Below are 13,490 nucleotides of genomic sequence, written 5' to 3' on the forward strand. Positions count from 1 at the left end.
TAGAATGGGTAAGGTTGGAAGGGACCACAGTGGGTCATCTTGAACTTCCATACTCAAGCAGGACCATTCTAGAGCATGTTACTCAGGGCTATGACCAGACAGTTCTTGAATCTCTCCAGTGAGGGAGACTCCATAACCTCTCTGGGTGATTGGTTCCAGTACACAGTCACTCACACAGTAATTCACTCACTTTCTGCTCATTGCCTTTTGTCCTATCGCTTGGCACCGCCGAGAAGAGCCTGGCTCCATCCTCTTGACATCCTCTTTACTTTATAGGCATTGATGAGGTTCCCTCTCAGTCATCTCTTCTTAAGGCTGAACAGGCCCATCTCCCTCAGCCTTTCCTTGAAGAGATGCTCCAGTCCCTCAATCATCTTTGTCACCCTCCACTGGACTCGCTCCAGGGGCTCCATGTCTCTCTTGTACTGAGGAGCCCAGAACTGGACACAGCACTCCAGATGTGGCCTCACCAGGGCTCAGTAGAGGGGCAGGCTCACCTCCTTTGACCTGCTGGCAATGCTCTTCCTTAAGGCACCCCAGGATTCCCTTGGCCTTCCTGGACACAAGGGCACACAGATGGCTCCTGGACAGCTTGTTGTCCAGCAGGACCTCCAGGTCCTTCTCCATGGAGCTGCTTTTCAGCAGGTCAGCTCCCAGCCTGTCCTGATGCGTGGGGTGATTCCTCCCCAGGTTCAGGACCCTGCACTTGCTCTTGTTGAATTCAGACAGTTCTTCTCTGTCCATGTCTCCAACCTGTCAGGGTCCTTCTGAAGGACTGCACAGCACTCTGTGGTATCAGCCGCTCCTCCCAGCTTTGTGTCTTCAGAGAACTTGCTGAGGAGGCATCTACCCCTTCATCCAAGTCATTGATGAATAAATTAAACAATACTGGGCCTAGTTTTGAACTAGGAGGAGACAACTGGGGAGACATCACTAGTGACAGGTCTCCAACTAAACCCTGTGCCACTGATTATGAACCCCTGGGATCTGCTCTTCAGCCAGTTCTCAATCCACCTCACTGTCCACTCATCCAGTCCACACTTCCTGAGTTTGTCTGTGAGGATGTTACACTGTTGGCTGACCTCTAGGAAGGCACCAGTGTCAGCTAAAGCTTTTCTTGTGACTGGTATTTCAAAGAGCAATCTCTGGTGTATAATAAAAGGTATATCTTCATGACGTAGTTTTTCCCTCATCAGGAACACTGAGAAGGTAACTCTTCTCTACTAAGATGTTATTTTCATGAAGCTTGTGGGAGCTTAGCAAGTTTCTGACCCCCACTGCACTGTCTGGAACCAGCCAGTAAGTCAAAAAAGTTACTGTGGGTTGGGAAACTGCAACACAAACTGTTGGAGAACTTTTCCAGTGTGATTACATATGTCTTGCTAGTATGTGGAATCAGCCTAAAAATAATGTTTTAAGAATCAAGAAGTAATTACTTGAGTGGTTGCTGGGAAATACAGTAGAAATGACAGATACATCTATCAGCTAGAAAATGTTGGTTTAGCAATGTTGTCCGTGTTAACTTATTAAAATATCGTGCATGGTTTCCCACCATTTTATTCCTCTCTTTGATTTGTGCATCTAAATTACCCATTGATTTGTTAGCTTTTGCATGAACTACAGGATATTTTTTCCCTTTCCACCTAGCAGGGCCAGCAGGCTGTCCATGCAGGAAGCACTTCAGCAGAGTCTTTCCAAAGAGTGGCACAATCTACTGGATGTTTGGCTGTGCCTTTCTGTGAGATGAGCTGTGCAATTCCCATACACCCTCTTTCCTTGATGAGTTCTTTGATGAATTCCCCAATTCTCTTGATGAGTTACTGTGTTGGACTGCCTCCCTTGTATTTCCTATTGGCCTTTAGAAATAAAGATATATTCTTAGTATTGCAAATAAATAAATAAATATTTTAAAGTTTATAAACATGAAAAAATGGATTTCAGAATGGAAGTAGTTTATATTGTCATAGCACCATTAACTGCATTTATTTGCATAGGCAGGCCAACAGAAAATTTGGTTGAAAAATTTACATCAATAAGTAATACCAAATTAAGGGGTTTTGCATTTCTTAACACCGCATCCTTTGTGGGGATCAGGAAAAGATACAGCTTTCTCCCCCACTAAATGATTTTGGAAATGACTCACATTCTTGCAGATTCTGGCAAGCTTTCTTGTCTCACTGTGTGGCTCATCTTCCAGGCAAACTTTGCAACAGTTTCTGCCAAGTCACAGATGAATGCAGAAGTAGCTGGCAGAACCAGACCTCCAGAGGTAAAGAACCTCTGTATGTTTTTGCATATTCCTTGATAGCTTCTGGAAGGTCTTCTGCAGATAATGTCTGATATTTCCAGTATTGCCCATGTGTAAAGCACACAGTTATCCGAGTGATAGGAAAACAAAGGAGTGGAGAGAGAGTATGAAGAGAATTTTCTCTAATGTAGGTAAGACACCGAGGAAGTGAATTAAACTTTGCTCTAAATGAAGTTTAACCTGTGCTAATGGTGAAAAATGTCTTAATTCATCCTCAAAGCCAAGGATATCTGGCCCCGAGAATATGCCCACGAATTAATTACACTGCATTATTTAATGGCTATAAAATTCTCAGTCCCTTTGGTGTCTGTTAACAGGTTCCCCTGTAATTGCTGTGCAGTTTTCTAGGAAAGGAGAAATTGTAATTTTGTTGTTTAGCATGTTAATCAGAAGCAAAGTTTGATGTGTTCTAAAATAATATTCAGGTTACCAGTGTCAATTCCAGACTGTCAAATAAAGAGATTTTACTGTTAAAGTAGCCTGACTGTATACTGCACAAGTGTTTTCAGAAGTAATGAAAAATCTGTCTTAAACACTGTCATTGCAGAGAATCTGTGAGTCGTCCAAGCTGCACATCTTCTGAAAATTGCTGTAATTCTTGTCCTTCTGTAAAGGACTCTGACTGTGGGAAGCACAGTTTGTAAGCTGACCGTGGGTTCTCCATGTGCATGACAACAGCTGATGATGAGTTTTCTGCTCTGTAGCCCCACCATGGCCCCCAAGTAACCTACTTTCAAACACTGTTAAATCAAACTTTTTCTCCTTTTACTGTCCTCTAAGCAGGTACCATGATTTGTACATATTTCTCATCTCTCATTTCTTTGCAAAATGCTTCACTTCTACCATTTTTCCCCCTAGTACTTGCATTTTTGTAGTGTATATGCACCCAAGGGCTGATAACACCTGCAGGTTGGGAGTGAAGGAGATAGGAACACAAGGGAATCCTGTATGTCCTCAGACATACAGCCTGGTCACCAGAATGACTCACATTGAAAAAGAGGTTAATTAGATGTTATAGGCTCTATAGTCTCTTACATTTAGTAAATTACATTAATTTTTCTACTCTTTTTTGCTTGTGGTTTGTCAGTAGTCACGTGTCATTTATCATTATTTGTGTGAATGAATTAAGGTTCCTTACCATCGGTATTTAGTTTCAGCCCATGCTTAACAAAACCAGAATAATGAAAATTCAGACTGAAAAACATTGAGGAATTTTTAGCAAAGCATCAAACTAGGAAGACAAATATTGTCCTGACAGCTACCTTTGCTCTAACCTCAATCAGATCAGGTGTTGTTGTGCTTCGATTGACTCAGATTTAAACAATTTGGTGTTATTCTAAGTCCCTTGTTGTTGAAAAACACGTTTTTGAACTTGCATATAAAAAATAATTAACTCCCCTAGTGCACTCAGAAGGGAGGAGAAGAGCTACAGGGACCTAAGTAACTCTGCTGTGTAAAGCATGAAGTGCCCAACCCTGTTCTGTCTTTTTGAAACAAACTGCTGTATTTGAAGACTAAAGCTTATGAGTAGTGTGGTTGGCAGGCTGGCTGCCTCCTAAGCTGTCTGGATGCAAGCAGGGCCTCCCAGGTGTTGCACAAGGTTCTTGGATTGTATGGATGTGCTCACCGTTCACTTCTGAGACTGCAAACACACTGTGACATAAGACTCTGCTCTTGAGGGGTAAATGAAGTGAGAAAATAACAATGGCTAAAGCCTTTTCAATGACAGAGTTGTCATTGACTTAGGCAGAGACACTTTGGCTTTTGTCTTCTCTTAGTTATGCTTTTTATGAGTAAGTGTGCTTGACCACAATGGTAAACGGGATCAGAAAAAAGCTCATGGGGTCTTACAGGATACCAACCTGCTCCAGCTGCTATTGTGTGCCAGGCACAAAATTACTCATATGTGTTTAGCATTTTCTAGAAATCCCCTATGTGCTGCCCCTGACTAGAGCAAAGAAATATGGGCTTACTTGTATTATTTTTGTTAAGCTTTATCTATCATGACTTTGCTCCTATTACGTCCTGTGAACAAGGAGTCGACTTTAGGAAAGGGAGATGTTCTCATTTCTATATGCATGTGGAAATACAGATTTTGCAAGCTACTATTCCAAAAACTAGAAATACCCAAGTCAAGGCCGACTGCATTTTTAGTTTTTGGTTTTTTTTCCTCCTTAAATTCTAAAATTACTAGTTTTCCCCCCTCTGCTCAAGAATGCTACAGGACAGATTTGTTTAGTCATTTATTTGAGTTTCTAAATTACATGTAGGACATGATGCCACATGCTCTCTCTTAAACTACTAGTTTCTTTTTGCCCTCTTCTCCCCTTCCATTTTCTGGTGTGGATGTAACACGTGCTTTGTGGGTCTGATGAATACTTTGTCAATTGGTTTCTGCCTAATCAGATCTGATGAAGGGCTTTGTCTCACTTGTGCCAGAAGATTTGGCTCAGACTTTCAAAGCAACTGCATAGGTTATTTGAAGGGTTTATTTTCTTTCCAGCAGAGATAATCTTTATCGCATTAGATTTTACCAACTTTGTCCTTTATAATAAGCAGCATAAAATTAAACCAATACATACTTAAAAAAAAAATGATTTAGATGTTGTGTCTGTTTGATTCAGGGGCTATTTATTTATAAATATTTTCAAGATAAATATTCATGGAATATCTTTTTTTTTTTAGTTGAATATATAATTTTAAGCATACTGTGTTAAGCCTGGGAGTCAGTAATTAGACAGATAGGTGGAATAAATGTGCTGTGTGAATTCTACACACACCTATTATTCTCTTTTTAGCAAAGATAATGATAAAGCTGATCTTAATGGTAATCAAGCCATCTGTAAGAACTAATGGCTGGAAGTTAAAGCAATAGAAATTCCATTTAGGAGTATGATGGCCTGAAGGGCACGTGGGTGAAGGATCATTTGATAGCCAACTGCATCTTTCACTGTTTGCCTTGACACTGGCTGCTGGGCACGTAGGAGATGCAATACAAGCCTAAATGGATCTTCTGATCTAACCTATAGTAGCTGCTTTCATTAATTAAATAAAGTATGATTTTTAAAAACCTTATGAGTACTGATGAATTGACAAATGCTCAGTAATATGGTTGGTTTATTCCCAGAGCTTTGCTCTCACATTTATAATGAAATCTAAAACCAGATCAGGTTTATGCTTACTTTTTTTTTTTTTTTTTTGCTTATGTGGAAGCAGTAATTTTACACACACCTGCTTTTTTATCAGTGCTAAGTTCTATATGGATCAAATCTGAAGTAACTCAGCAGCAGATTAATATTTTACTGGCTGTGTCTGCACAGTCCATTGTGTGTTGCTCAGTTCCTGTGCTCCTGGGGCTCTGAGGCCCGTGGCTGATTCTGTGGGCTGTTCTGGGTGAGCTAGTCCAGCTTTGCAAGGCCTGTGCTCAGGATCTGCCACTGGGGTCACTGGAACCAGGGTGCCACTTATCAGGGCAAGGACAAAAGCTACTTGTCTGTGCCTGCTGTGTATTGTGTAGATTCACCCACAGACAGGCAGGAAAAGCCTCTGTGTCGGTTTACAAACATGACACACAAATCTGGACTTTGTTTGCTAAACTCCTTCTGTGCAGCAGAAAACTCTTATTACTCAATTTATTTTTCACCAAAATATTTACCATTGGTTAATAAAATATGAACTGTTAAGTCTTTTGTGAAAAGAGCAAAAATTTTTCTTTCCAGGGAAAGTATTTTTCCCATTTTTGGCCACATGGTATTTGGTGTTCTTCCCTGCCTAGCAGTTGCAATTTCTTGAAGAAACTCAGATTGTAAACGTTTGCGTGAAATGTTGAGCACAGTGGAGTTTCAGAGTTTGAAACTGCATCTAGCCTAGATCTAGAGTGATCTAGACTTCTTTCTCTCCTTCTCTCCATTCCACCTTTCAATAGGCTGTCCTGATCCCTATTGTACCTTTGCATGGGATTATGTGCAATGCAATAAACAAGCTGACAATTTTTAAGGTGTGCATTACAGCTGCCAAAGTCTGGAAGCAAGGATAATGTCCTAGGTCAGGGAGAGATAACAGTATTTGAAATATTTTGTTCATTTTCAAGTTCTTGACTGGTCAGTGACAATAAAATAAAAGTTACAGACTTTTATTTGATGTGAATATTGAATGTTTGTGAAAGGATCATCAGTAAAACATTCCTTTTTTAACAGATTCATGAGCCTATGGCATATTTTTATATGAATAATTCTATGATTCTATGAATTTGTTCAGTGGGAAAAGATTATGAATATAGTAGTAGGGGTGCTGCAGTGTTCATAGAATACAGTACAAACTACTTCTTTTCCTTCAAAAAGAAAATGCAGTCTCTGTAGCACAGTATATCTTCATGTTACAAAGCAAGAAACCAGAAAGGCAGAAGTGAATTTTCTCCTTAAAAAGTCTTTTTATCACTTTAACTGCCTTTTTGCACTTGGTTAAAGAGGTTTTGCTGCTATTGGACTTGCATACACACTCATCCCATTTCAGTTTCTCCTGCCCTCCACGCTGTCAACAGTCACCTTTCTGCAGGGTAAAGATAAAAAAATTTGTGCCTTCTCTTTGCTTTTTTTTCTTTTTTTCCCCCTTCTTTCATGCTTACACAAAAGCTGAATGAATTTTCAGTGTTCTTGCATACCAGTTTCCTACTCATCAGCTTTTTTCCAATAGCACCCACAGGCCTGCACTGCCTGCGTGGACACCAGATTGGCAAAGGGTGCAAGAAAAGATGATGCCATCTAAGAAATGGAGGCAAGGAAAAGCAGAGTGGCTTTCCTCACATCAAGCAGAATGATGTCACAGAGCTGAAATTTTAGATAATAAAAATTTATTAATCTTTATTTATTTTTAATTTTTATTTCTGAATTTTTTTGAGGTGTCAGTGTGGGTCTTGTCCTTTCTTGGTGTACACTTGAGTTTTTGAAACTTGAATTTTTTTACTGAACCCTGTCCTCTGCACCTTCCTGCCAGCTGCAGACAGTTAAGAGATTGAAGCATATTCTAAAGTCAAAGTCAGGTGAGAGGGCAGAGGCTGTTTTAGTTAAATCATTTAATTGGTCACTGAGGAACTGCTGGTGTCTAGTTCTTACTCATGGAGACGTGTTGGTATAGGTACACCCCTGCTGTAAGTACACCTATGCTGATGGAAAAGGCATTTATTATAGAAGTGTACTTCAGTCTGATGAAGTGAAATAAGCTGTACTGGGAAACATCATTTTACTAGTGTTTCTACCTTTATGTTGCTGTACTGTTTCTTCTTCTCTGTACTAGGCAGATACTGTTTGATGTACTGTAGGTATTCTGTCATGGTAATAAATTTACTGTGGCTGACCTGATGTCAGAAGTAAGCAAGAGTGAAGTTGAGTTTAAACAAAACTTGTTTCACATATTGCTTCCTCAAAAAGGGACAAGAGAGTTTAAAAGTGTGGGGCTCCTGTTGACATACGTTTTCTCTCACCAATGTTAGATGTATGTCTGCAGCCATCTTCTCTAACCAGTTGTTTGTGTTTTAACTGGGTTATCCCCACTCTGCTGTGCTTGCCATTGTGTCGGGGGCACCAGCACCAGCTTCCAGTGCTGCTGGAAGAAGGTTGGTGGCTTGGCTGTGGGTATCCATGTTCTTTCTCACGTAGTGTGAGCTCCAGCTGTCTGAAATCCACCTACTGTGCTGGGAAAAAGGTCTGGAAACTCTTCAGGGAAAATCACAGCCATTGGATGTCCTGCCTAGAGCAAATGTGCAAGAGTCAAATTTGGCACTTGGTCAGTTCACCGGTGGAATAGGCTTGATTGCAGCTGTCTTTGCTGTCTGTTGGTGATGAACGACAAGACAAAAAAACTGGAGTGATATATGACTACAGGAAAAGCCACTGAGAAAATGCTGGCAGTCTGCAAGGAGTGCCTGTTTGTTCTTAGAAGTCTGTGCACAGTATCTTGTAATCTTTTTATGCTTGAATGTACATCTGAGTGTACAGTTGTATGATCATCTGCGTGACTTTTCTTTTTTTCCTTTCTCACAGTGCATGCCAATTAAAGGCCTTGGATTTGTGCTTGGAGCCTACAAATGTATTTGCAAAGCTGGATTCTATCATCCCAACATCTTCTCAGTGAACAGCTTTCAGAGTAAGTGCCTTTGCTTGAACTAAAAAAAAAAACAAAAAGAAGAAAACAGATCTAGCATTAATAATGCAGGGCTCCTTTTTATCCTCGTCTGGGTTATACAGTAAAATCCCAGTGGTTTGCATCTCTCGGATTATATAATCACTTAAGGAGTTCTAGCCCTTTGGTTTGTCATGCATGGTACTCTTGAGGATCCTGTAAAACATACCCACTTGAAGAATATTTGATTTGTAAATAAATTTAAAAACATGAAAAGAAGTTGTGCTAAGGGGAAATAGAGGTTTTTGGCATCTGTGCTCAAGCAGAAGTATTCTGGAAATTAATCTACTCATTTTCTCTTTGGCCAGAGTAAATGAGAAGGCCCTAGCCTCTGGCTTTCTGTGGGCTTTAATTGTTTTCATTTTACTTCATTTGCAAAGGAGAATTCAAAGGAACATCCAAGCTGTAATACATGCTGATGAGGTAATAGAGATGGTTCAGGCCTGGAAGTCTGCTTGGCTGTATGACATGGATGACAAACAGCATCCACATGCCCAGGGCACACATTGTATGGTACTTAGACTGAGTTGCCCACAGCAGGGGAAACAGAACTTGGTTGATTCTCAGCAGGGCTAACAGATAAACTGCGTACCCAAACTTGATGTCTGTTACTTTTATCGTATGACCAAATCTCTGCACAGATTGCATGCTGCACTTGTTGTAGTTGTACTAGTAGAGCTCATGCTGCAGTCACAGGTGCAAAGCTGCTGCTTGAAAGTCTAACAGGGCATCCTTCTCTGCCTCCTGCTTTTGGGTAAATAGCATCCCCAGCTTCTTTGCACCACCGTCCTTTAGCCAGAGGTTCATGTCATCAGCTCTCCTCTGTGAGAGCAGTTTGTATGAGATGCCCAAGGAATGGCAATCAGTGACTTTCACCAAGCTTGATCCAAGACTGGGTGTATTATCTCCTGTTTGAAAACAACTGTTCCCGTTCCACTGTAGAAATACCTCTAGTGCTATTGAACACTTAACCCTGCACATACATATCTGTGAGAGATACCATGTCTCCTGTATATATTTGTAGCCTAAATAGCACAGTTTGTTCAGTGGTTTACCTGGTGAGTGTTTGTTTCCCCTTCTCTTTTCATATTGTAAAGTGTCACAAATGGTAGCCTTGTGATAGTGCTGTTTCTCTGGGCTTGAGTGAATCTTTTGGTGGAGTAAGGAGGATGTTTGGTTCCTCCTGCAGTGCAATGAGTTCTGGTGGAATTGGGATTTAACTCCTTGAGTAAGCATCTATATATAAAAAAATCATTCTTAGATTTTTGTCATACCAAATGCCAAACAGCACATGAAAATAATGTATCTAGAGATCACAACAACATTGATCATCAGGGGTGAGATTAATTTTATTTCATGTATGGGCTTTCTATGTATTAGTCACCTAGGTTTCAACTGCAGTCAGCATCAAGAGCGTGGCTCCTCTGGAGGGTACTTTGTCTTTAGATGTGAAAAGTAATACCTCAGACAGGTAACCTTTTTTCTCCATTTACTTTAGAAGGAAGAGCCTATATACCTACCTTAGAAAGGACATTTAGCTCCTAACAGAGTGAAATTTTGTCTCAAGAAAGTGTTTGCATATGCTGATATTTTAGGGTGTGTAATTACATCATATGGGACCAGTTTGATTTGAGCCTTTGTATCTGTGAGTTTTGAAATAGTAATGAAGAACTGGTTTAAGTTATCCAGATGCAGCTCCATCTGCCAAGTTGTATAGATGATTTTGAAAAGTGAACAGTGAGATTGGAAATTACTGAAGTGATATTAAAAACCTGTGGTTCAAAGGAAAGTTGGCCTTGTCAAAGAGCTGCATTCTGTAAAAAGAAAAGAGGAAAAAAATTCCATGGTTAAAATGCCTGTAGTATGTATTTGGTAGTTCAAAATGATGATAATATAGGAATTCCAGACACGAATCCTTCAAGCAGTTTTGACAGAAACTGTCTGACCTGAAGATCTCTGTGGAGATTGGTTGGTGAAATCTGATGATAACAGATATGAAACTGAATAGAAATGTTAATAGTTTAGAAAGTATTCCTAGTGGAATAAAATAAAGAGGCAGCAAAGATTTGCAGGTCTTGAGATATAAGAAAGAAGATAGATAGAAAAAATGACCAGTTTTATACTTCTCTGGATTGAAAAATTGGATGGAGTGTGTTGTGTCTTGAAATGGGAGCATTTATCAATGATACTGGGATTCTGCTTCACAGCAGAATGTTGTTAACTACAGCTGCACATTGTGCCTGAAGTGTCTGACTTTTAAGCGGGGGAAAGGTTTTGCTTAAGTTCCAGATTAATGTTTTGGTTTGAGCCTGAAAGATGCCTGTATTAAATGGCTTTTCACGGATGTTGAGTACTACACAGTTTATTGGTGGGAAGGCTTAAACGATTGCTTTTCCGCCTCTCTGCAAACTCAGCTGTGGCCCTGAACGCCAGGATGCAACATGGCATGAACAGTGCCCCATGTAGGGAAGATTCTGCAGATCAGTTAAAGCAGTACAATGTTGCTATTCCCAGAGAGCTCACAGGTGTTGCAGGTTCCCAAAGAGTCTTTGGGACAGGGGCACAGCTGGAATTTAGGCTGTTCTCTTACTGAATAAGAAGCTGGGTAGGAGGACATTTCCCTCCCAAGTCTGCATCAGTTCTTCAGAACTGACAGTGCCAAAAATATGTAAAACCGTTCTATTTTTTCTGCATGTGTTAAGGAGGACCGTGGGTGCCAGTGGGGCACAAAGTTATTGACAAATTTCCAGGGTCTCTTTTGAGGTTGGAAATTGATTTTAGAAAAAAAAAATGTATCTCATGTATGCAGGTTGTGTTAACCTGTAAGTGCCTGAGTATATGACTACGCACTTTCTCCTAATGGCTCATTTTTAGGTAGCACTATTAGTATAGGTAGAATAGACTAACTGATGACTACTTACATTCTAGCATTTCTGGAACACCCTTCTTCAAAGCAGTTCTGTTCTCTGCCTCGTGGGATAATCAGGTTTGCTTTGGAAAATCCTTAGCAGAACATAGTGCTTTTTTCAACTTAAAAGTTTGCTCTTTAGCAATGAATTATCCATATTTTGTAGAAATTCTGCTTAACTCTTGTTGTTTGGATGTTGAACCTGCCCTGTGCAAAAAGGTGCTTGCACCAGAGGTTGCCCTTTTGTCTGAATACAGGACTGTGCTGTCTGTAACTGTGCTATGGTCACATAAAAAGTTCCAAGAGGGGTTTTCAGTTCAACCGGAATTCCCATTTTTTACACCTGCCCTTTTGGCTTTGGTTCTTCAGCAGAACTCACACGTGCACATCTTGGCACATATGGAGGTTGTTTCTGACTTCAGCAATCCCTTCCTGGGCTGAGGCTTATCACCATGGCTGATTACCAGTTTTTGATGCTGGCAGGTCGAGTTATCACACTGAGTTATTGCAGCATTGATGAAGCAATGGAGTTGTTCCTCATTTACACTATTACAGAACAGGAGCAGAATCAGTGTTTTGTTCTGATCAGTTCTCAGCAAGCACTGTGCTCTTTGCGTTCATCCACTGAGTTCTAATTGGAGTGTGGGATGATTTGGTTTGGGACAGTAGCAATCCCTGCCCTGGATCTCAGCAGCCTGTGGTGCCATTCTTAGTTTGCAGGAAGATCTCAGCTGGCAATATCGCAGCTGCTGAGGCATCCCTTGCGTGGCAAACTGTCCTTAGGAGAACTGAAGCTGATGAAGAGTTGCCCTCAGGACACCACTTCAAAAACAGATGGGCCAATCCAACAGAAAAATAAGCTGGGATAGAAGAGGGAAGAACTAGGAAAAAGTATGGTAGAGTGGATGTAGCTGAAGCATTTAAGCTTTTTGTTTTGTTGTATTGTACTTCATATTAGTTTATATCCTTATTCCTACTTTTCACCAGTTCTTTGTTATTTTCTCTTTCCTTATTATGCTTTTTATTTTTTGGTTACTGCATTTTTTTCTGTTCTTTTTTTCTTTTAAAACAGTGCCTTTTTACACCTTCCTCATTCTCAGTTTTAACTCCCTGCAGCACAGTGTTACTTCTGTCTCATTTGCATGCATGCTAAAAACTCTACAGCCTTATGTAGAGCGGAACTGACTTCTTGTCCATCTACCTTACAAGTGTCTAGAGTCTTTTGAGGAGGAAAAACTGATTTTCTTCACTGGAGGAGATGTGTAATCCCTGCTGAGACAGGAGAAGGCACACTGAAATCTCTAGCAGTGCTGTTAGAGGCGGTAACTTCATGCTTGGCTTGGACTGTCTGTGGTTTGAATTGATGTTCCATTGACTGTGATGAGTGGACAGGACCAGACATAAAGGGCAGAAATGTTCAACTGTGCAGTGGGCACCAGTGCCCTGACTCATACAGTCAGGGCAAGGATGTGAGTGGGCAAACAAGCTCCCAGTCAGTGGTAAATACAATTGACATTCTTTCCCAAGAACTTCTTTAAGAAGGTCTAAATAATGTTATTTCTTTTTGTCAAGGAGGAAGAAACCTAAAAATATGGGGGTTGTTATTGGTTTCTTATCACATTGTGGAAAACCTCAGCTAAATAATTTTTTTTTAATCTTTCTTATATTACCCATAAAACGAAGAATTGTTTCTAAGTCAAAAAATATTCACAGAAAAATCATTCGTAGCTGGCAGTGCAGACAGTGAAGATTTGTATTGATGATCTTCCTTTGTATACAACAGACAACAGTGTGTAAATTTTTATGCTGAAAATAATTTATTCAGTTGACATAATAAAAGATATTAACAAATGGCTCACGTGGCTCAGGAATGTGAGATTTTAAAGATATTAAATTAATCTTTTTGGAGATGGGCTATTTGAAGGGCAACTGTTCAAGAAACAATAAAGTAACAGGTGTGTGGTGGAAAGGCAGGTTGACAAGTGCAAATGTTGAGGAAATGAAGTGGAAAATTTGGTCAGTAGGTAATGCACTCTTGATTTGGATATGGAGATGGGAGGTGGGAGACTGTGACACACCTGTTCTCTGCCAAAATAT

General features: G+C 40.3%; 1 protein-coding gene across 1 annotated transcript in view; it reads left to right on the forward strand.

Annotated features, from left to right (window-relative positions):
- GPR158 (G protein-coupled receptor 158) overlaps positions 1-13,490 on the forward strand; it is a 187,128-nt gene that overhangs the window by 73,743 nt on the left and 99,895 nt on the right. Inside the window, exon 3 of the mRNA XM_050308312.1 lies at positions 8,347-8,449. Within this exon, the coding sequence (XP_050164269.1) occupies positions 8,347-8,449 (103 nt within the window). The remainder of the gene's footprint in view (positions 1-8,346; positions 8,450-13,490) is intronic.

The sequence above is a fragment of the Myiozetetes cayanensis genome, unplaced genomic scaffold, assembly GCF_022539395.1.
Source record: "Myiozetetes cayanensis isolate MyiCay16 unplaced genomic scaffold, myiCay2020 scf1, whole genome shotgun sequence".
Lineage (NCBI taxonomy): Eukaryota > Metazoa > Chordata > Aves > Passeriformes > Tyrannidae > Myiozetetes > Myiozetetes cayanensis.